Consider the following 21,292-nt stretch of genomic DNA (forward strand, 5'->3'; position numbering starts at 1 on the left):
ACACTGTGTCCCTTGCTCACCTAGCATAGTAGTGACTACCGAACAGCACCCTGACTCACCTATTGCTGCTCTTTTGACCCTATGATCACTCAGCTGATGCCCCCTGGACTGTTTCAATAACACGGTACCTCATTTTGTTTGCCTGTCGGCCCCAGCCTCGAACTCAGGTCCTGTATGTACCTAACTGACCCGCTCTGCCCATTCATCGCCATTTACCTGTTGTTGTCTTAGCTCTGCTGATCAAAACCTCTGATTGCTTTATGCCTCTCTCTAATGTCAATATGCCTTGTCTACTGCTGTCTTGGCTAGTTTTAACTTTTTATTTCACTGTAGAGGCTTCAGTCCCACTCCAAATGCCTTAGATAGCTCTTCCGTCCCACCCCACACACATGCGGAGACCTCACCTGGCTTAACTTGTCCAGAGATGAAACCTCTCTCATCATCACTCAACGCCTAGGTCACATCCTACCATACCATTGACTGTACATTACACCTTGAATCTATTCTACCACGCCCAGAAATCTGCTCCTTTTATTCTCTGTCCCCAACGCACTAGACGACCAGTTCTTATAGCCTTTAGCCGTACCCTTATCCTACTCCTCTTCTGTTCCTCTGGTGATGTAGAGTTTAACCCAGGCCCTGTAGCCCCCAGTTCCACTCCTATCCCCCAGGAGCTATCATTTGTTGATTTCTGTAACCGTAAAATCCTTGGTTTCATGCATGTTAACATCAGAATAAATAAATCAAATGTATTTATAAAGCCCTTCTTACATCAGCTGATGTCTCAAAGTGCTGTACAGAAAGCTTCCTCCCTAAGTTTGTTTTATTCACTGCTTTAGCACACTCCACAAACCCTGATGTCCTAGCCGTGTCTGAATCCTGGCTTTGGAAGGCCACCAAAAATTCTGAAAATTGACACCATATGTGAATTAATTGCCTCCCACTTATCTTCAGAGTTTGTACTGTTAGGTGACCAAAACTGGGATATACTTTTAACAGCCCGGCTGTCCTACAATCTAAGATTGAGGCCCTCAATCTCACACAAATTATCATGGAACCTACCAGGTACAACCCTAAATCCGTAAACACGGGCACCCTCGTAGACATCATCCTGACCAACCTGCCCTCTAAATACACCTCTGCTGTCTTCAACCAAGATCTCAGTGATTCCTGCCTCATTGCCTGTGTCCGTAATGGGTCCGTGGTCAAACAACCACTCCTCATCACTGTCAAACGCTCCCTAAAATACTTCAGCGAGCAGGCTTTTCTAATCAACCTGGCACAGGTATCCTGGAAGGATATTTTTTATTTTATTTAACTAGGCAAGTCAGTTAAGAACAAATTCTTATTTTCAATGACGGCCTAGGAACAGTGGGTTAACTGCCTGTTCAGGGGCAGAATTACAGATTTGTACGTTGTCAGCTCGGGGATATGAACTCGAAACTTTTCGGTTAGTAGTCTAACACTCTAACCACTAGGCTACCCTGCCCTCCCACATTCTGTCAGTAGATGATGCCTGGTTATTCTTTAAAAGTGCTTTCCTCACAATCTTAAATAAGCATGCCCCATTCAAAAAATACAGAACTAAGAACAGACGTAGCCCTTGGCTCACTCCTGACCTGACTGCCCTTGAACAGCACAAAAACATCCTGTGGCGTACTACATTAGCATCAAATAGCCCCTGCGATATGCAACTTTTCAGGGAAGATAGGAACCAATATACACAGGCAGTTAGGAAAGCAAAGTCTAGCTTTTTCAAACAGAAATTTGTATCCCGTAGCACAAACTCAAAAATGTCCATGGAGCACCAGAGACTCTGGGTTCGCGCCTAGGCTCTGTTGTAACCGGCCGCGACCAGGAGGTTCCAAGCCCGTACGGGAGTTGTAGCGTTGAGACAAGATAGTAGTTACTAAACAATTGGATACCACGAAATTGGGGAGAAAAAGGGGTCAAATTAATTTTAAAAAATTTAAAAAATTAAATAAATGTCCATGGAGAATAAGAGCACCTCTTCCCAGCTGCCCACTGCACTGAGACAAACAAACACTGTTACCACCAATAAATCTACGATAATCGAGAATTTCAAAATGCATTTTTCTACGGCTGGCCATGCTTTCCACCTGATTACCCCTACCCCGGTCAACAGCTCTGCATCCCCCACAGCAATTTGCCCAAGCTTCCCTCATTTCTCCTTCACCCAAATCCAGATAGCTGATGTTCTGAAAGAGCTGCAAAATCTGGACCCCTACAAATCAGTTGGGCTAGACAATCTGGACCCTCTCTTTCTAAAATTATCTGCCGCAATTGTTGCAACCCCTATTATTAGCCTGTTCAACCTCTCTTTTGTATCGTCTGAGATTCCCAAAGATTGGAAAGCTGCAGTGGTCATCTCCCTCTTCAAAGGGGGGGGACACTGTTTTGAAAGCCAAGTTAACAAACAGATCACTGACCATTTCGAATCCCACCGTACCTTCTCCGCTATGCAATCTGGTTTCCGAGCTGGTCATAGGTGCACCTCAGCCACACTCAAGTTCCTAAATAATATCATAACCGCCATCGATATAAGACCCTACTGTGCAGCCATATTCATCAACCTGCCCAAGGCTTTCGACTCTGTCAATCACCGCATTCTTATTGGCAGACTCAACAGCATTGGTTTCTCAAATGACTGCCTCGCCTTCTCAAATTACTGCCTCGTCTGGTTCACCAACTACTTCTCAGATAGAGTTCAGTGTGTAAAATCGAGGGCCTGTTGTTCGGACACTTTTCTCTGTATACCTCAATGACGTTGCTCTTGCTGCTTGTGATTCTCTGATCCACCTCTACGCAGACGACACCATTCTGTATACTTCTGGCCCTTCTTTGGACACTGTGGAACAAACCTCCAGACGAGCTTCAATGCCATACAACACTTCCATGGCCTCCAACTGCTCTTAAATGCAAGCAAAACTAAATGCATGCTCTTCAACCGATCGCTGCCCTCAGCATCACTACTCTGGACGGTTCTGACTTGTGGACAACTACTTGTGGAATATGTGGACAACTACAAATACCTAGGTGTCTGGTTAGACAGTGACCTCTCCTTCCAGACTCCCATTAAGCATCTCCAATCCAAAATGAAATCTAGAATCGGCTTCCTATTTCACAACAAAGCATCCTTCACTCATGCTGCCAAACATACCCTCTTAAAACTGACTATCCTACCGATCCTTGACTTCGGCGATGTCATTTACAAAATAGGGTCCAACACTCTACTCAGCAAATTGGATCTAGTCTATCACAGTACCATCTGTTTTGTCACCAAAGCCCCATATACTACCCACCACTGAGACATGTATGCTCTCGTTGGCTGGCCCTCGCTTCATATTCACCGCCAAAGCCACTGGCTCCAGGTCATCTATAAGTCTTTGCTAGGTAATCTTTGCTAGGTAATCTAGTTTATCTCAGCTCACTGGTCACCATAGCAGCACCCACCCGTTGCATGCGCTCCAGCAAGTATATTTCACTGGTCACCCCCAAAGCCAACACCTAATTTGGCTGCCTGTCCTTCTAGTTCTCTGCTGCCAATGACTGGAACGAATTGCAAAAATCACTGAAGCTGGAGACTTATATCTCCCTCACTAACTTTAACCATCAGCTGTCAGAGCAGCTTACCGATCTTTGCACCTGTACATAGCCCATATGTAAATAGCACACCCTACTTCATCCCCATACTGTTATGTTTTTTGTTGCTCCTTTGCACCCCAGTATCTACTTGCACATTCATCTTCTTCCCATCTATCACTCCAGTGTTTAATTGCTAAATTGTAATTATTTCACCACTATGGCCTATTTATTGCCTTACCTCCCTAATCTTACTACATTTGCACACACTGTATATGGATTTTTCTATTGTGTTATTGACTGTACGTTTGTTTATCCCATGTGTAACTGTGTTGTTGTTTTTGTCGAACTGCTGTGCTTTATCTTGGCACGGTCGCAGTTGTAAATGAGAACTTGTTCTCAACTGGCCTACCTGGTTAAATAAAGGTTACATTTTTTTAAAATAAAAACACACACACACAAACACATAGCGGCTTCACAGTGACAACTGTTTTCAGCTGATATGTAACCCCCCCTGCAGATACTTACATTTCATCTGCCTGTGTGTGTGTGTGTGACTGAGGCTCTGCATAAATGTAATCTGTGAGCATCAGTCCTAGTTCTGAAAGATAAAAACTGAGCAGGGTCAGGAAATTTTAGAAGAAGTGATGGGGATTGTGGTGAGAGTGATGGAGAGAAGGAGTAATGGGGATTGTGGTGAGAGTGATGGAGAGAAGGAGTAATGGGGATTGTGGTGAGAGTGATGGAGAGAAGGAGTAATGGGGATTGTGGTGAGAGTGATGGAGAGAAGGAGTGAAATATTGAACTGGAAAGATAAAAGGAGGAATACGAGACAGAAAGCAGGACTGACCAAGTGAGAGAGAGAGAGAGAGAGAGAGAGAGAGAGAGAGAGAGAGAGAGAGAGAGAGAGAGAGAGATCTAGGGAACGAGGGTGAGAGGAAGAGAGGACGACAGGACACTAGTGAGGAGGAGAGGAAGAGAGAGAGAGATCTAGGGAATGAGAGGAAGAGAGAGAGAGAGAGAGAGAGAGAGAGAGAGAGAGGGGGGGGGTCTAGGGAATGAGGGTGAGAGGAAGAGAGAGAGAGGTCTATGGAATGAGAGGAAGAGAGAGAGAGAGAGATAGAGAGAGAGATCTAGGGAATGAGGGTGAGAGGAAGAGATGAGGACAGGACAGTAGAGAGGAAGAGAGAGTGAGAGAGAGTGAGAGGGAGAGAGAGAGAGGTGGGATTTCCTCAGTGTGTGAAAAAGTCGGGACCGTTTGAAGCGGTTGTGGACTCTGCTACATCCCTCTCTGACCTCCGATCCCAATCAGTCATAGCGACACTGGCTGTTTATTTATCCTGCTCCACAATGGTACTGAGCTGGCAACTCATGCCTGTTTACTCCACAGTAAGGCCACAAGCCCACACGGACCGACCCTGCCCCTACACTGGGTTCCTTCCAATGAATGGACAAAGCCATCGATCATGTGACACCATATATTCCTATGTGAAGACTCAGTGGCGTCTCCTGGAGACATAAAATGCACAGTTTGAGCTACTCCAGGAAGTGACATTGCAGACTAGCTCAGGACTGCACCCTCTCATTGTAATTCAAGTTACTCAAGTTAAAGGCCAACCGGGGTACTGCAGGCTGCCATTAGCAACTCAATTATCCTTATATCGGTGAGTGATTTTAAAATAATCGGTTCAAGGAAATACATCTGGTGTATTAGAAACAATTATTGGTACCATGATTGTCTTCAAAAACCTTTTTTTATTTACATGATTGACTACAAAGATTGCAATTTTTCTATTCACTAAAACAATGTGTGCGCATGTCAAAGGGGCAGAAGGCCATGTGTTGTTATGTTTCTGGATGGCCAGATAGCTAGCAAGCAACAATGACAAGAAACTGCCATGTGGTGAATCGTAAGTAGCTCGTTTCAGCTTGTTGGATCTTGTTCTTGACACCATGTCTTGTTTTAAGGTGTTTGACTGATGTCACATCTATGCTAATATGGCAAAATAAATTATTGCCAGCTAGCTAACCAACAACTGGAATGATGTATTTGAGAGACAAGTGCTCATTGTGCAACTTTATTCCTTTTCAATAAACATTGGACTAAATATAGTTCACATATTATCAACAATCTAAGCCAACCCTTTCTGTTTTGCCCGATAGTTGCACACGTGTTAGTCTTGTTGCTAAACAACCAACCCGCCTATAATGGGGGATCCTGTTTACTGCTAACAATGCCTGCTGTACCACAGTCGGCCTTGAACTACAGTGGATTCAATGAGAGGGGGCGTTCTCCCCTGTTTCCTTCCCTCAGACAAATGTACTGCTGCTGCTTATCCTAATATGACAGAATGACAAGCTAAATAAACAGAGTGATGTGATGTAGAAATACAAATAAATGCTGTGGTGTACACTTACATACATTGGAGTGGAGTTGGATTGTAGCCCCTTGGCGATGTGCTGAAACATACAGGCCGTGCCACTGAGAAAGGTGTCAGACCCCGTTAGAGGCCTTTGGCTGGACGCAGCTCAAGTACAACTTGGACAAAAGCGCTGCCTGTCTCCCCTCATTAAGTGATTTAAGTCCCATGTTCCCCGGTTCCTTTCATCGGCCGCCAAAGTGAACACACTTAAAAAATCCAACAAGAATGCCGGGCCGCGGAGATGAATAGAACGAGGGGGAAAGCTGGAAGTTAGGGCCAGGGAACTGGGTCTAAAGCTGAGAGGATATGCTAGCCATGCCTATTAGCGTCCCCAGTACGGAGGACCATATGTGAATGAACGGTATGGGCCTACAAAACAGCCCCTCACTGGGAAAAGGAGTGGCCACTTAATCCATTAACAGTTTTCTCCCCACAGAACCAGATTTTCCCATGAAGGTTTGGTTTAGTAAAGTGCTGCTATTTCCACATTCCTTGCTAATGAGACAAGGTTGTCACGGGGGACACTATACTGCTCAGCGCTCCGACCAGCCCCAGGGGAGTGCTGCATCAGTGGACTGGTGTCATAATTACATCGGATTAACATAACCTATTGGATATCACACAGTTAGCATATGTACTCTAAAAACACCATTACAGTGCTCTGGGATGTGAGTGAAGTCCCTGGGCTTGGCAGAAGGAATGTGGCCAGAGAGAGTACATTAGCATTTGCTAGTTGGGATGAGCTCTCTGGCAAACACAGCCTGTTTCAATTAGCACCTGAAAGACAGCAGGCTCCTCCGGGCCATTATGTCATCTGTTTGTGAACTCTCTAATTGGAGCGCTGTGGAAGGAAGGCCCCCTCTGTTCAGCACGGGCGGCCTCGCCAATGCCTGTTCTGCTCACCATGCTGCTGCTGCAGTACAGTCCTCTGATGTATATTGGTAGTACGAGCAATTATCTCCGAATGATCTGGGATGATCTGAGATCAGTTTGTCGAGGGAAGGGATATATTCAGTGCTGGTCAACACCTCACTAGAGAGTCAGTCTCTGACACATAAGGTGCAGAGGGATGATGCATAATACAGTGCAAAAAGCAGCACTTCCACATAGTTCTGTAAGTTTCCGTAGCGAAGTCTCTCCAGCAGAGGCTGGAGGTCTGTAGTCCTGACCTTTTCAAGTTTAGTTTATTGGTCTTTCAGCATTTTTACAGGTTCTTAATAACAGTTGTGATTAAAAACACTAAATTACTTTGCTGGTACAATAAGAAAACAACATTTTAAATAAATACAACAAATTTAAAGTGCTAAAAATGTCTAAGCTAAAATCTCAAATCCATTTTCAGACAGGCTCAGGGAGGGTTCCATAGTTCTACAGCCCACTGGGTGTGGCCACACCCTAGCAGCCAACCTCAGGCCCCTGACATTTCACCACAACCATGAGGTTAGAGAGAAACTCTTTCTTCCTCCTTACAAATAAGTGACTTTTAACTCTCCCCATGAAAACAGAGACAAATAATGAACATTTGGACTGGAGATATCACGTTCACTTTCACACGCATCAACTCCATTCTGAACCGTAACAAAAGACAACAAGAAAACACTGGTGAGGAGGGAATGGGAGTCAGGGTATGCTGAAGAGCATTTCTCTTTGTCAGACGTGAGTAATGGGAGGGGGGGGGAGTAATGGCATACAAGTTGGGAAAATGTCTATGTGTGATGGCCATACAATGCATACTATCAGTCCTGTGGGGTCACACACAGAGGGAAGAAATGACATCAGATGTGAACTATAGCCATTCCAGCTGGGTCGGAGGTGGAGGGTTGAGGGGTGGAGAGTTGAGGGGTGGAGCTTTGAAGGGTGGGGGAGGAAGGCAGTGAAGTCTGAGACATCTTATCCCCTCTTCATATCTGATATCAGCCCAGGAGTGGGAGTCAGCATACAGTATGTGACAGACATCTGGACACCCGGGAGAGGGGGGAGAGATGGAGAGACAGTAAAAGAAAAGGGGGAGAGAGATATGGAGAGATAGGGATACATATCATTAATTAGAAAGAAAAGGGTAAAGGAAAGAAAGTGAGAAAAACCTGAGAGAGAGCACGGGTGGTTGGGAACCTGTTTTCTATAACTGTCTCACATTTACACCAGATTTCTTGGGCTAAGTGAGGGCAGCTGTGTGTGTGTGCATGTGTGTGTGTGTGTGTGTGTGTGTGTGTGTGTGCCACAGCACATGGTTACCATGCGGCATGGACACAATGCTGCGGATACTGATTTAAAATGATTGCTCCATGCCTTTCAGTGGTTATATGCCCCAAAATAAACTCTCACTACCATGCAGCAAAAATCCAACAGTGCATTAATGTCCTGCCTCCTATCAGGCATGGGTACAGATGGAACACAATTCACACCCCAATGTATCTGCCACAGTTTTGGTAATTAGGGCTGATCTTCCAATGAAAATGCAGCTCCTCTACGCCTCATTGGCTGTGGCAGGTTCTGGCTTAAACCTTATTGGTGAGTTTCTGGCTGATCACACCTCCCACTTCCATTGTCTTTGGGCTTCAATTTGCATAATTCCTATCCCTTACACTAGTTTCGAGGATGTGAAAAAGAAATACTCTGGGATTTAAATTACAGGAACAATGGTAACCAAATGGAGGAGCCCATTAGAACAGCACAGGCAAGTACTGCAAGCCACACTGTCAGCTGAAACTGAACACCAAAATTATTAACAAAAATATCTAAATCTATTATATATAAAGCCTTGATATATAAGGCTCTATCTCAATTATCTCAATATTTCCCTGAACAATTGAGAAAAAAATCAGTTGGAGATGGTAAATCTTTAACTAATAGCAAAGGAGAATTGGAACCAGCAATATTAGGTCGGCCTACTATATTTCCTACCATGTTACTGGGTTGCTGGGCAAAATGTCAAACGAGCCTGCCTCCGTCATACTGTAGTGGCTTGGTTGGTGGATGGTAAATGTGTGTGACGTGTTAGCCGGTGCACTTATTTGGCCCCTTGTGTATCGCGTGTCTAGACCTCACTAACAGAACCTCTGTGTTGGACCATGTGACTGACCAAAGTAACAGTCATAAGACTTCAGCACCTAACAGACCAGGGGCCTTTTCAATCAATTCTCTTTTTAGTAGTAAAAAAATTTGAAGCCGTCACAAAACACCCGTGGTTGGTACCAAGGTCCATTCAAGCACTGAAATGCCAACTTCCTATTTATAAAACTACATTTTTCTCTTAGACTGAGAGATAAATAACGATTACATTTCAAATGCACCATTCACATGACTGTGGTATATAATCATTCCACAATATCTGATTAGGGCCTCCTTTACACAACTTATCAAATAACTAACTCAGCATGGGAATCAAAATTAAATCGTTTTTATTTATTTTATTACCTTTTTTATTTAACCTTTATTTAACTAGGCAAATTCTTATTTATAAAATGTTATATATCATTGATATAAAGTCTTTAAAACAATTCAAAGGTAATGTTTTGTATTGTCCACTTTTGTAACATTTTGCCTGAGGTCAACTGTACATTTAATTTTATTTATACCCACCACAAGACACTTATAAAAATGTATGTTACCAATAAAATGTCATCAGTATCTTCCTTAATGAATACTCTGTCATTTAAATACATTTTAAATGTATATAAAAAATTATAATTGTGAACTATATTTAAAATGGTTGCATAAAGTTATCTTTATCTTTTTTTAAATCCGTTGGTTTATAATAAAATATAATACTTATATTTTTGGGGAATGTAATTGTTGAAATATATCACAGTCTAATAATTTTTCTTTCGTATTTTTTTCTTCACTTTAGTGTATGCCTAAATTTTGTTTATGCTACAGCCAAATGTCGTATAGCGAGTGCAAACCCTGATATTGGCATATTTTCCTCAGAAAATGTGATGACCAACATATGAAAACCATCAATTGTGGTAAATCCCACTAGTAGTATCATTCTATAAGCACTATCTGGGTTGGTCCATGTCTGGCCCTAAAAATCTCTGTCCAGAAGTGCACTTAAAGGCCATTGGGCCTGGGCTTTGGTCATTAAGATCATAAAATCCTGCTCATAAAGATGGTTTATTTTTTCCGGAGTGTGCTCACTGCTTAGGTTTACATCGGAAGTCTTTATGGCAGAGCGGTAATATTTCTGTCTCCAGACGGACCTGCCCATTGAGTTATTATGGAATACTGTAACTGGCCAAACCATAGCATGGCTCATGCTGAAATATAAAAAGTATTTTTTAAACTCTAAGAAAGTGCTATAATATACAATCCCCTGAGAATCTAAGTAACATTTCTTAAAATATGCAGTAATAAATATACAGTACATTGCTTGCAGGTCTGATGGATTGATTCCATAAAATAGATGTTAGGATTTAATAAACACAACTAAATATAATTGCCTTGTTAGATCACTATTGGTCATATTCAAATTACATTTTGATGGAAATTAAATTGCTATCAATTTCTAACTACTAACTACTTTTTTCAATATTAAAAGATACGTTCATTTATCAATCGAAACCGAACGCTTGTTTGTTGATAAAAAAAAATGTGCAGCCGGATGAAAAATGACTACATTATTTTTTATAAAAATGTATAGAACATAATTGTAATTCTCTCATACATCTATCTGGCACATCTGTTCTCTCTTGTCTGTCCCCTGGTATAGTGATACTAGTGGGAATGATACAGAGTGGTTTCAGGCTCTAACCGCAGCATCCTAACCAGGAACATAGGTATTTCAGATGGGTTTCAGGTGAAGTCCTGCAGCTTTTATTGCAGTTTTTTTGTCGTGAAAGGTAGTTGGCTGCTTTGAAGAGGGACGGGACAGGTAATCTGCGACCTGGCCTCTTTGTTTAACAGACAACAGAGGGTTGTTTGCCCATTAGTGTCTCTTTGTAGTTGCTTGTCTAGGTGTGATATACACCCTGTCACTGCTACATCTACTAACTACGTGATGAAGGAACAAAGATGTTGGAGAGAATGCCTTGTGACTCAACGTACCACATAAATACCACAGTCCAGGCCTATTCAAATGACCACTAAAATGTTACATTACTTCAATTATAACACATTTTATATAACAAATGCAATGCTAGTCATTTTCTGTCTCAGTTGAATTTAGTCTGAGAAAGGGCTAATAAAACCTATTAATATCCTAGCACATAATCTGCAGACTGCGAACTAATAACTGCGGTCGGTTGTCTGATTCATGGGGAACATAGTATTCTGCTTCAGCGAAGACATCTTATTGGGGGGGGAGACGCTGAGCTGTGATTGGCTGGAGGATGACATTTTGTGTTGACTCTGCGTGCCAAAGCGCAGGGACCTGTTACTCCAGATGCCCTCTCGTCGTCCCCTCCAATGTTTGCAGCCCCACGCACGCGATCCCTCGCTCCGCCTGGCTGCACCCTCTCATCGCATTACTTCTGCTATTCTAACTCCTCCATCAATTATGCACTAGAATAACTGAGGGCCCTGGCGGAGCAAAGACATAAAGGGAGATCATCAGCCCAGGCGCTGCCAGCGTCTGCCTGCGTGTTCCCACTGTGTTGCCACGAAGAGTGATATGGGTGCCAGGCCGCCAGCTCAGCTAGGGCACCAGCAGCCATGGCATAGATACGGCTAGGCAAGCTAGGCTAGCTAGGGCACAAACACAACGTGCCTATGACACAAACACAGCCAAGCAATGACCATGTTGCCTCGAACATTGACTTATAGCTGAGCGAGACCCCTGGTTTGCATCGTTTTGTTGCCCCCCTCCTCACAGCCCCTAAACCCCTTTACCCCAAGATTCAATTTCACTGTAAATTAATGTTGTAAAGCAATGCATTAAAATTGCAATATAAAAATGTAGTTTTATCATATCTAAAGCTGTTCATTGTGTCCTATGTATCTTCATGTTGAATTCAACAAGGGGTGGAGCCTGTTCACTAAGGGTCCCAGGATTTTCAACCGACCTTTGTTTCTTGGAAACAAAATGGAGTCTGATTTGGAGGGAAATGGCGGTCTTTGCTTCCCTCCCTGTCACAAGACACAGCTGAAAGTCAGGCAAGAAAAGAGAGCCACGCCTATGAAGACAGAACAAATCCTAGCAGTCTGAGATTTCAATCAACAGTGCTTAACTTAGGGTGATGACAAAATCATATGATTTCATCGAAGTTGCTTATTAACTTCAAAGAAACATGGGGGGTGAGAAACCATGTATGAAAGATGGAGTGAGACAAAATGTCGACCCCTGCATTAAAGTCACGGTGGTCCTGACCTGGATTTCTTCCGGTTGCGTGTCCAGGCTCTACTGTGAGATCGCAAACAGCTTTTTAATATTTCAGGGTCCCAAAGCACCAAGCATGCTCAAATCCAACAGGAGGAAACTCTCCATGGGCCAGTAAGCCACACTAAAGGTCCCGCAAAGTGACAACAAGTTCATGAAAATAACACTGTTCTTTCCACACATCTAAATGTCACTTGTGTTTTTTGTATTGACTAAAAAAAATCACATTATCAATTATCAATCAATTATCAATGCCTAATTTGTCCACGGGTGCCTGAAATGACACAACTATGCTAAAGATTACGGCATACACTGACAACACCCTAGACATGTTCTGGAATGCTATGGAAAATAATGCTACAAGGGGGTGGCAGGTGGTCTAGGGGTTAAGAGCGTTGGGCCAGTAACTGAAAGGTTGCTGGTTTGAATCCCTGAGCCAACTAGGTGATTAATCTGTTGATGTGACCTTGAACAAGGCACTTAATCCTAATTGCTCCTGTAAATTGTTCTGGATAAGAACATTGATAAATGTAAAGACATTATTACAGGCTTTGGTTTTTCTATTTAGGTTTGGACTTTAGCAGGTATAGCTCCTCAGCACATAGGGCGCACCGATTGGTGTCACCTTGTTAGTCAGTATGTGTTACACCTGTGTTGGTTGACATCTTGTTAGTGGGAAGGTGATTCACCTGTGCTGGCCCAGGTGCTATCTAAGAGTGGCTGGCCCAGTGCCCCAGGTGTCTTGATGGATGTGGAGGTGCTCCCTATTTTTATTTATAGAAAAACATTCCTTTGTCTGATTTCCCTGATGTTGTCTTGCTCCACCTTTTTGGTTTGTTTCCTGTCTTTAAATTTAGTGTGGGTTTTTCTTTTGTTCCCTTCTCCTTGGGCAAATTTGGTTGGCGCCCATGTTGGGTCTTAGATTCCACTTATTGTTGCTAGTCAACTGTCAGTGGACACTCAGAACCCCTCCTAAAACCACACCTGTTTTGTTTTGGTTGTTGGTCAGTGACTCTTTGTTAGTTCCATCTTCTGTTTGAGTGCCATTTTTTGTTTTCTTGCTGGGGAACGTAACACTATCATCAGATTTCTTTTTTGAGTCTTATAAATAATGTCAATTAAAAAAAACATCTACTCTTCATCTACTCTGGTTTTAAAAATCATGATTGGAAAAGTCTGATGCAATCACAGTAGAAATTCTGTAGAAGCAAAACGTATTTTTTCCTCTCCAAAAGTTTGCCACCAATGACACAGGGAAACATTGCCTCATGGAGAGGGATATTATCTTTTTCTGTCATTTCAAAAGCCACATTGAACCAAATGAAGTTCCAGAAGCATTTCACGGATGCTTGGCTGTACCGTCACATTTGTTTTATATCGTGCATACTTTCCTTTCAATTTGGATTCATTTTGAATAGATTATACTAGGGTCTATATATAGCTCCGCGTGCCAATATGCTTGATTGGTGCCACTTGTGTGCCATAGACTGGAGAGACAGCCCTGCCATCGTCCCTCCCCATCAGTAGAACTGGGGGGATTCCAGCAACACTAAAACAGCCGTCATGGCTGACCACACCCTTCTGGAGCTATCTCAGACTGAGCACTACTTACAACAATCATTACTAACTAAAGACAGAGGATGGACCAGTCATCTCTGACTAACCTGGCTCTAGGTACTCCAGCTGCAGAGAGAACTGCTGTGCTCAGAGGGAGAGGAGACAGAACACAGAGGAGATCATTCCAATTCTCTTTCTGCCTTTCTCTCTCTCTCTAGCCATCTTCCCCTGAATTGTACTCAGCCAATTTGTTCTATTCATTTATTTGATCCATTTGAAACCTGCAGTGCAACATACAGCCTTCATTTCCTTTATCTTAGGGAATGTTCTGTAATAGGAGGCACACAGTAGATAATACAGCTAACTGCAGTTTAAAGTGTTCAGACCTTACACTTTCTTTGTGGATTCTCTTTGTGGAGTCCATTTTCATTATCTTTGCCTTGGCCTGCTGTATAAAGTTATCTTTCATTATGGGCTTGTTCTGCTAAAGTGTAATAGGAAGCCCAGATAGCCACTCACCACACTGATAGAGAGCGTGGTGCATAGAGGCCGTCAATACAGCAGCCTTCCCAGCCCACCGCTATACTGTCTGTCTGTCTGTCTGTCTGTCTGTCTGTCTGTCTGTCTGTCAGGAGGCCTTTTAGCAGCAGTTCCAGAGGCTTTACTGCAGTCATTAGGGGCTGGCCCTGATTAATGTGAATGGTCAGGCAGGCCCTGGCTTTCTGGGGGAAGAACAGAGCAGGGTGAAGGGTCCCACAGGAAGTGTTTTGTGTCTCCACACAAAGGGAGACTGACCTCTTAAGCCCCTTAGAGCCTCTCTGCTAATACCGTCACCGGTGCCTACAAAGACACAGGGATGCCATTTCACCACTCACATTTAAACAGCACACAAAAAGCCCAGTCGAGAGTTAAACCTTAAGAAACGGCAGAAAAGTGAACCTTGGAGCGCTGGAGTGAGACTTGGAGATTAGGGACTGGAGGGTTGGCTCTAATCCATTGGCTGACCCACGCATATGAAATGGAGGATGCCGACTTGCTGAGCTATAACACCGATCGAGAATTAACTGAAAACAAGTTTACAGAAGCTGCTGAGAATGTGATCTATTCAAATCTTAACAGAAACAGCATGGCAAACACCTTATATCCAAATCCAAAGGATTCGTTGTGTGGCGCTATGAATATTGAGTGTTGCTGTAAGGTAACAAAGAAATCCTTACCTACACACAGTAAACACAATAAATGTTCACCAACAAGACACCGACTTTAGTTGCTGTCAGTCAAACAGAAGCAGCCTTGTTAGTTTGAAAAGAGCAACAGAGGCAAGGCACCTCTCTCTCTGCGTGCAGGGTCGCAGAGCAGTGGACCTGGCTGCTTTCTCCACAGGAGGACTATTTTCCTCTTCACAGAGGGCCAGAATATATCACCTCACTCTCTGACGCCAAGACATCCCTGAGAAGATGGCTGCAACATGCCTGTCTCCATCCGCAGGCTTAGCCGGGGCAGGGGTGGAAATACGGGTTTTGACCTCATGCAGAGGACCCATGGCATGGCCACTGTTTCCCTGTGTAACCCTGTGACCCCTCTCCGGAAGCTTCTGTTAACCCTGTGACTGTGTGCCCCTTCCCCTTCGCCTCGTAACATATTCACCCTCACAATAGTCCGTCACAACTACCTCTCTCTCTCTGCCACTCACCTCTCCTCCCTCTTTCTGTCTCTCTCTAAGAGCATGCTGGCCATGGGCCGCTGAGTATGATAGGAACAATAGTGTCCTTTCACACTGTCCGAGCCAGGGCTGGGAGAGGGCTGCGGTCCTGAGACCCAGTCAATATTTGGACTCGGCTCCTTTTATGTGTCCGTTTTTAATCCAAGCGGAACCACGCAGCAGGGAGCCGGGAAAAGGCTGAGGGGAAAAGCGAGGGTAAACACTCTGAACAATGCAGACGGAGCAACTCTCAATGCCACTGGGAAACTATCACAACATCAACTTGCCACAAACTGAAAAATTGTGTATTGTTTCTTAAGTGGAGATTAAAAATGAGCCGGAATAGAGAAAGCAAACGGCCAAGGTCATTTCGCTCAGTGGAGAACTATCTGTGTCTGTCAGGACAAGGATGTTATGAAGTGGAAAGAGATGCCACGGAGGCATTTTCACATTTCTGAGGTGTCCGCTAAAGGACTGCAGAATCAAATCAGAGTATAACTACATCCAACAATTTCCTCAGAAAAGGACGAGCACTTTTGATCCCCGAACGGATAGTTACCACAGCTACCAGAGTAGTTGACCACAAGGCAAATAGATGAAAGTATTTTGATTGTCTTCAACAGAAATATGTCACATCTGTTGTAGAAAGCTTTGAGGGGCATTATCGGAGCTTAAACTGCAGCCCCTGGGGTGACAGTGCTCTTGTAGAATGCTGGAATCCCTCTCCCCAGCTGTCAGGTCGTTAGTCCCACCCCAATGAGGCTCTTTGATGAGGAAGGGTATCGGTTTCCATGGCATCGGAGACACAAACAGCAGGAAGATTAGGGACGGAACTCAGCCCTGATTCTTCACTGATCCCACCTATCAGCAACAAATAAACACCTTCGCCATGGCGATGGGTGCATGTGTCCCATATGGAGCCTGACGGTTTTAATGAAGCAACTATCAAACCTGATACAGGCCAGGTGGGGAATTGTCTAATGCCAACTGATTAATGGGCAATAAGCCGATCATTTACTTTATTTACTCATCTTGTTGTTAATTACACATGTATGAACAGAGTATTACTGAAGAAAATGCCTGAGTGGCCCCTCAACCCTGTATTACCTACATTTACACAGCATTCACACATGTATGTTTTTTATTTGGTTATTTTTATTTATCCTATATTTGTGTTAACCAACATCCATCCAAAGACACCGCAGCCCGTCTCTTCCCATCCTTAAAAGACATTATATTTTGTCTTCTTTAGCTAATTACTACTAATATAGCACATATTTTAAAGATGGGCATTTCAAATGATGCTGTCTTTAAATCAAATCATTTTTAAATAACAAGTCAAACACTCTCACTTATAATATTCATTGTGGCTCAGTGGTTTTATGTCTCCTCAACCAGATTGTGTGTCATTCAAGCACTTCATTTTTTTTTAATTAAGGAGATTATAATGACTTGAGCGCCTCAATGTCACTAATTGAGGAATTTGTACCTCCAAGCATGACTGAATCATCATCATAGTTAAACTCCTGCTCCACTGCTTTTGAATCCCACTGTTTGAGTGCATCAACTAAGTGCATCAGAATGTTGAGGTTTTGGGAGGAAAATAGGAATAATGTTTATTAAGTTTGCAACAAACTTGGCACCATTATCAACCTACATGTGTTTGAGACAATATAAAATACGTGAAAATGTCTTCACCATTTCCATTTTTCACGAGTCACTTCCCATTTCAATTTCAGAGTCCCTGTAGGGGATTTCATGAATGGCTGAGTATGGACTGCAGGACTACTGCATTGGGTGCTGTTTTTCTCCTGTGGTCATAAAAAAAGCCTCATCTGGAAGTTGTGACTATACCCCAGCAGGCTTCGAGCTCTGATGGCTGAGTATGGTTACATTACCCAGCAGGGGCCAGGGGCCCAAGGTCTAACACAGAGTATGGTTACATTATACGGCAGGGCCAGGGGCCCCTGAGTCTTTGCATGGTGCACGGTTACTTTATACTGCGGGGTCGGATTTGGATTAGGCCCCTGAATAAGAAAAAGGAGACAGTCATTTAGTTACTTATTTATTTACCCGAGGAGCGCTATTCTCCTCAGACAAAACCCAGGCAGGGTGCCGTTGCATGGCCGTCACAGAGCCTCAGAGGAGAGGTAGGTTCTGCCCCAGCTTTAACCCTAACTACAGTCCCCTCTGTGCCGCTCTGTGATGGTTATCCCAGGGCCAGTTTGGTTACCGCAGAGTGTGTGACCTCAGCATGTGTGTATCTCTCCCAGGAGCATGCACCACGCTGGGCCTGGGCCACTGCTGAAATACCCCTCTGTGTTCCCCTCATTGTCTGTCACACACTGGGTGTGGGGGGAGCAGGGACGGGGGGCATGGCAACGGAGGAGCAGGACTTGGGAAGTTGGGAAGCTTTTCCTTTTTTTTAGGCAGGAGCTATAGGAATGAGCTGAGGCCACTATGGGAGCATATCAAAGATGTTATCTGTTTCAGGAAAAGAGCCGCCACACTTGCGTTTATATCTCACCTGTTCCCTTTCTTTTTAATTTAACTAGGCAAGTCAGTTAAGAACCAATTTTTATTTACAATGATGGCCTAGGAACAGTGGGTTAACTGCCTTGTTCAGGAGCAGAACGGCAGATTTTTACCTAGTCAGCTCGGGGATTCGAGCTAGCAACCTTTCGGTTATTGGCACAACGCTCTAACCACTAGGCTACTTGCCGTCTCCTAACTAGTTCATTGCACCCACTTTACCTCAGAGTTACCACAAAAAGACAAACAAGTACAGCATCATCTGTTGACTCTGTGCAATGCAAATCACCCCAAAGGACCAGTTTCTTCTCTCCAAGTAAAAACAAACTATTTAGAGGAGTCATGTCGATACTATAACTGTCAGGAAAAATCTGATCAGGTACAATGGTGGTGATGTGTTAAGTATGACACAAAACAAAGTGATACACTCATACTACAAACTATTTGCTGAGGTGCAAGTCATCCAGTGTGAATAACTGTTGAGTTACCAGAGCTGTAGGGTTGATGGGATTAGAAATTCACAATTAGCACCTCTGTCAAATAGAAGTCACATCTGCCCATTCATTACAGTGGGTCATTCCAGCTATTATGAAGCCATTGCTTTACCCTTGTGAACACACTAATTGGCAACTTTAACTAATTAGAATAAAATAGAAACGGCAGATGGCAACCTAACCTACTACTAAATATTTTGTGAATTTTATTGTAGAACGACATGCAAAGGCTTCAATTACATGTTATAAGCACACACAAGCTTGCAGTTTATGTGCGTCATAAGCAACACGCCTTATATTTTTCCAAGTCAAACTGGCAGATAATATTTAATTTCATTCAAGGCAACATTTTAGATGTTTAACGCTTCATATGTACAGCCATTGGTTTAATCGACACTGGGATACGGTCGCAGAGAATTCTAACAGAAATCAACAGAATAATTTTCCTACTGCCGACGCACTAAAAGTGGACGCGGTAACAATCCGCCACAGCAACACATAATATCTTAAATCGGCTGTTAGTGTGATAATTTATCTCATTAAAGAGATAAGACACATAATTTTCCATTAGTAAAATTATAGCTAAGGATGCCTACCAGGAAACTCCTTTTCGGCGCATTCAGCAGAACCAGGATAATATTATCTATGGATAGTCATTCTGGTGTATTTACAGTATAGGATATAAAACACTATTGATGAGAAGCTTTTTTTTTTTTTAGATAACATGTATGTCACCCGACATACAATTTTTGTATATTATTGCCGATGTGCATCAATAAAATGTATGTTTATAGGCTATTGCCAAGTGACCATTGATCAATGAATCATGATGAACATTTTCCAAATAAATGCTGTTACAAATGTCATATATGGTCCAGGGGCCATCCACCTCTAACCTATGTCAACAATGAAGTTGATGGCACATGAAGTTGGTGACCCGTGGCCCGTCCTTGACACAATTTGCGATTACGCACGAGACTCACCTGGGGTTGGTCCGGTTCCAGTAGACGGCATAGCGGTCGGACACCACCTTGGACGCCGGCTCTTGGCCATATGCACACATCCATAACACCAGGGAAACGAACAGGATCATTTCCACCTGCGGCAAAGCTCCCGAACTTGGCCACGCCAAAGTCCCTCTCGATGCAGCGTCTCGCGCGATAAAATTATTCGAATGAACAGACAGAATGAAATGATATTCCCATCTGAAGGCTTTTAAATTATAATTGCCTTATATCTCAGTTGATTCCTCTCTGGTTATAACGAACTGATTGGATTACTTCGCGAGGAAGTTATTGTGCTGAAGCTTGAATTGACATTTGGAAAAAGTTCAGTATTTGCATTCAGTTTTAGAAAAGCACAATCCGTTTTTTGTGGAATACAAAATAATTGCAATCGGTGAAAAAAATTGCTGAAATATTAGTTGAGGGTCCGTTTGAAATAAATATTATTTCAGTCAATGCTCGTATAATGTATTCATAGCAACAAGCGCATCCTCTTCAACCACAGATGTGGAATGCCACAAATATTATACACATGAATTTAGAGCCTTAAAAAAGGTATCCTTCAGTAGGTCTACCATGAATAGCCTTTTAAACACAATGAGGAATAATGATCTCCTCGGAACAACTCTTATTTGCGCACTAATAGTTTCTGCAACTATAGGTTACGCAGCTATATAATTGCTGATATTAAAGGTAATAACAGGGTAGTCCATGCATAAATCTGTTCAATTGTTCTAGAACTTTGGAATAATAAGTAACTCCAAAGAACCTGTGCGCTACAGACAGTTCCGTGTCTTCCTTGACGTTGTCCTCCCTCGGATCTGTGTCCGTGTCTTCGGCGTTGTCGCTGGATTGTCACGGCTGGATAACTAGGATCAGCTCTTTCCTTACTCGGACCGGAGTCATTCAAATGTGCCGTGGCATAAAACGAGTTTATAAAAACCTCAGCATGGACGGAGATACTTCGATGTGTCGCATGAAACGAGGCAAATGTAAGCAGGCTCGGTGGAAAGTCGTATAGTTCGGCCTGAAGAAAACCAAGTCAGCGCAGCGCCGGCTCGGCCATGCATGCATGCTTCCCCACTGTGCCAGCGCGGGTACGGTTTCAGGCTTGCGCACAGTCTCATTGGTTTGAAATGTGAATGATGGGCGTTTCGCTTACAAAAACAACATCCCTCCTCGTGAGGAGGTACATCTGCTTCCTCAAGCGACATATAATTTATTTCACAAGGTAGACCTACTAGGTATTAGGGCCACGGATCCTAAACGAGATAAGAACGATCTGATATTAGCTCTGCTCTGTATGTCGGTTTACAGGTTTACACCTTTCACCGAGGTCCATACTGTCTTTACGCACACAAAGTATTTTGAAATCAACAATGTTTTGCATTATCCAGAATTGTGGAAAATGATGCTACAACTAACCACTGAATCCTTATTGCCCACGACTGTCTATTATCATCCATTGAGCTCCAGGAGTTGATTTACTACAGTTTTTGATCCTATTAAATTCCATGATATGCCACTGTGTGTCTAATAATAAACAGTTCTGGTAAAGATGTAAACGCAGTGCACTCTGCATTACTTACCCAAATATTTGTTAATATTTGCCTACTACGCATTTAAAATTCAAACATTGGGCAAGGGCATTTGCAAAATGT

At 43.2% G+C, this 21,292-nt stretch overlaps 1 protein-coding gene across 2 annotated transcripts in view; it reads right to left on the reverse strand.

Annotated features, from left to right (window-relative positions):
- LOC110523550 (ephrin-A5b) overlaps positions 1–20,743 on the reverse strand; it is a 58,682-nt gene extending 37,939 nt beyond the window's left edge. The window contains exon 1 of one of the 2 annotated variants that reach the window (XM_021602341.2): positions 19,611–20,743. In XM_021602341.2, coding sequence (XP_021458016.2) covers positions 19,611–19,720 — 110 coding nt within the window. In that variant the 5' untranslated portion in view covers positions 19,721–20,743. The remainder of the gene's footprint in view (positions 1–19,610) is intronic. The other variant, XM_021602342.2, reaches the window with a different exon arrangement.
- Positions 20,744–21,292: the final 549 nt, after the last annotated feature.

This window comes from Oncorhynchus mykiss, chromosome 5, assembly GCF_013265735.2.
Source record: "Oncorhynchus mykiss isolate Arlee chromosome 5, USDA_OmykA_1.1, whole genome shotgun sequence".
NCBI lineage: Eukaryota > Metazoa > Chordata > Actinopteri > Salmoniformes > Salmonidae > Oncorhynchus > Oncorhynchus mykiss.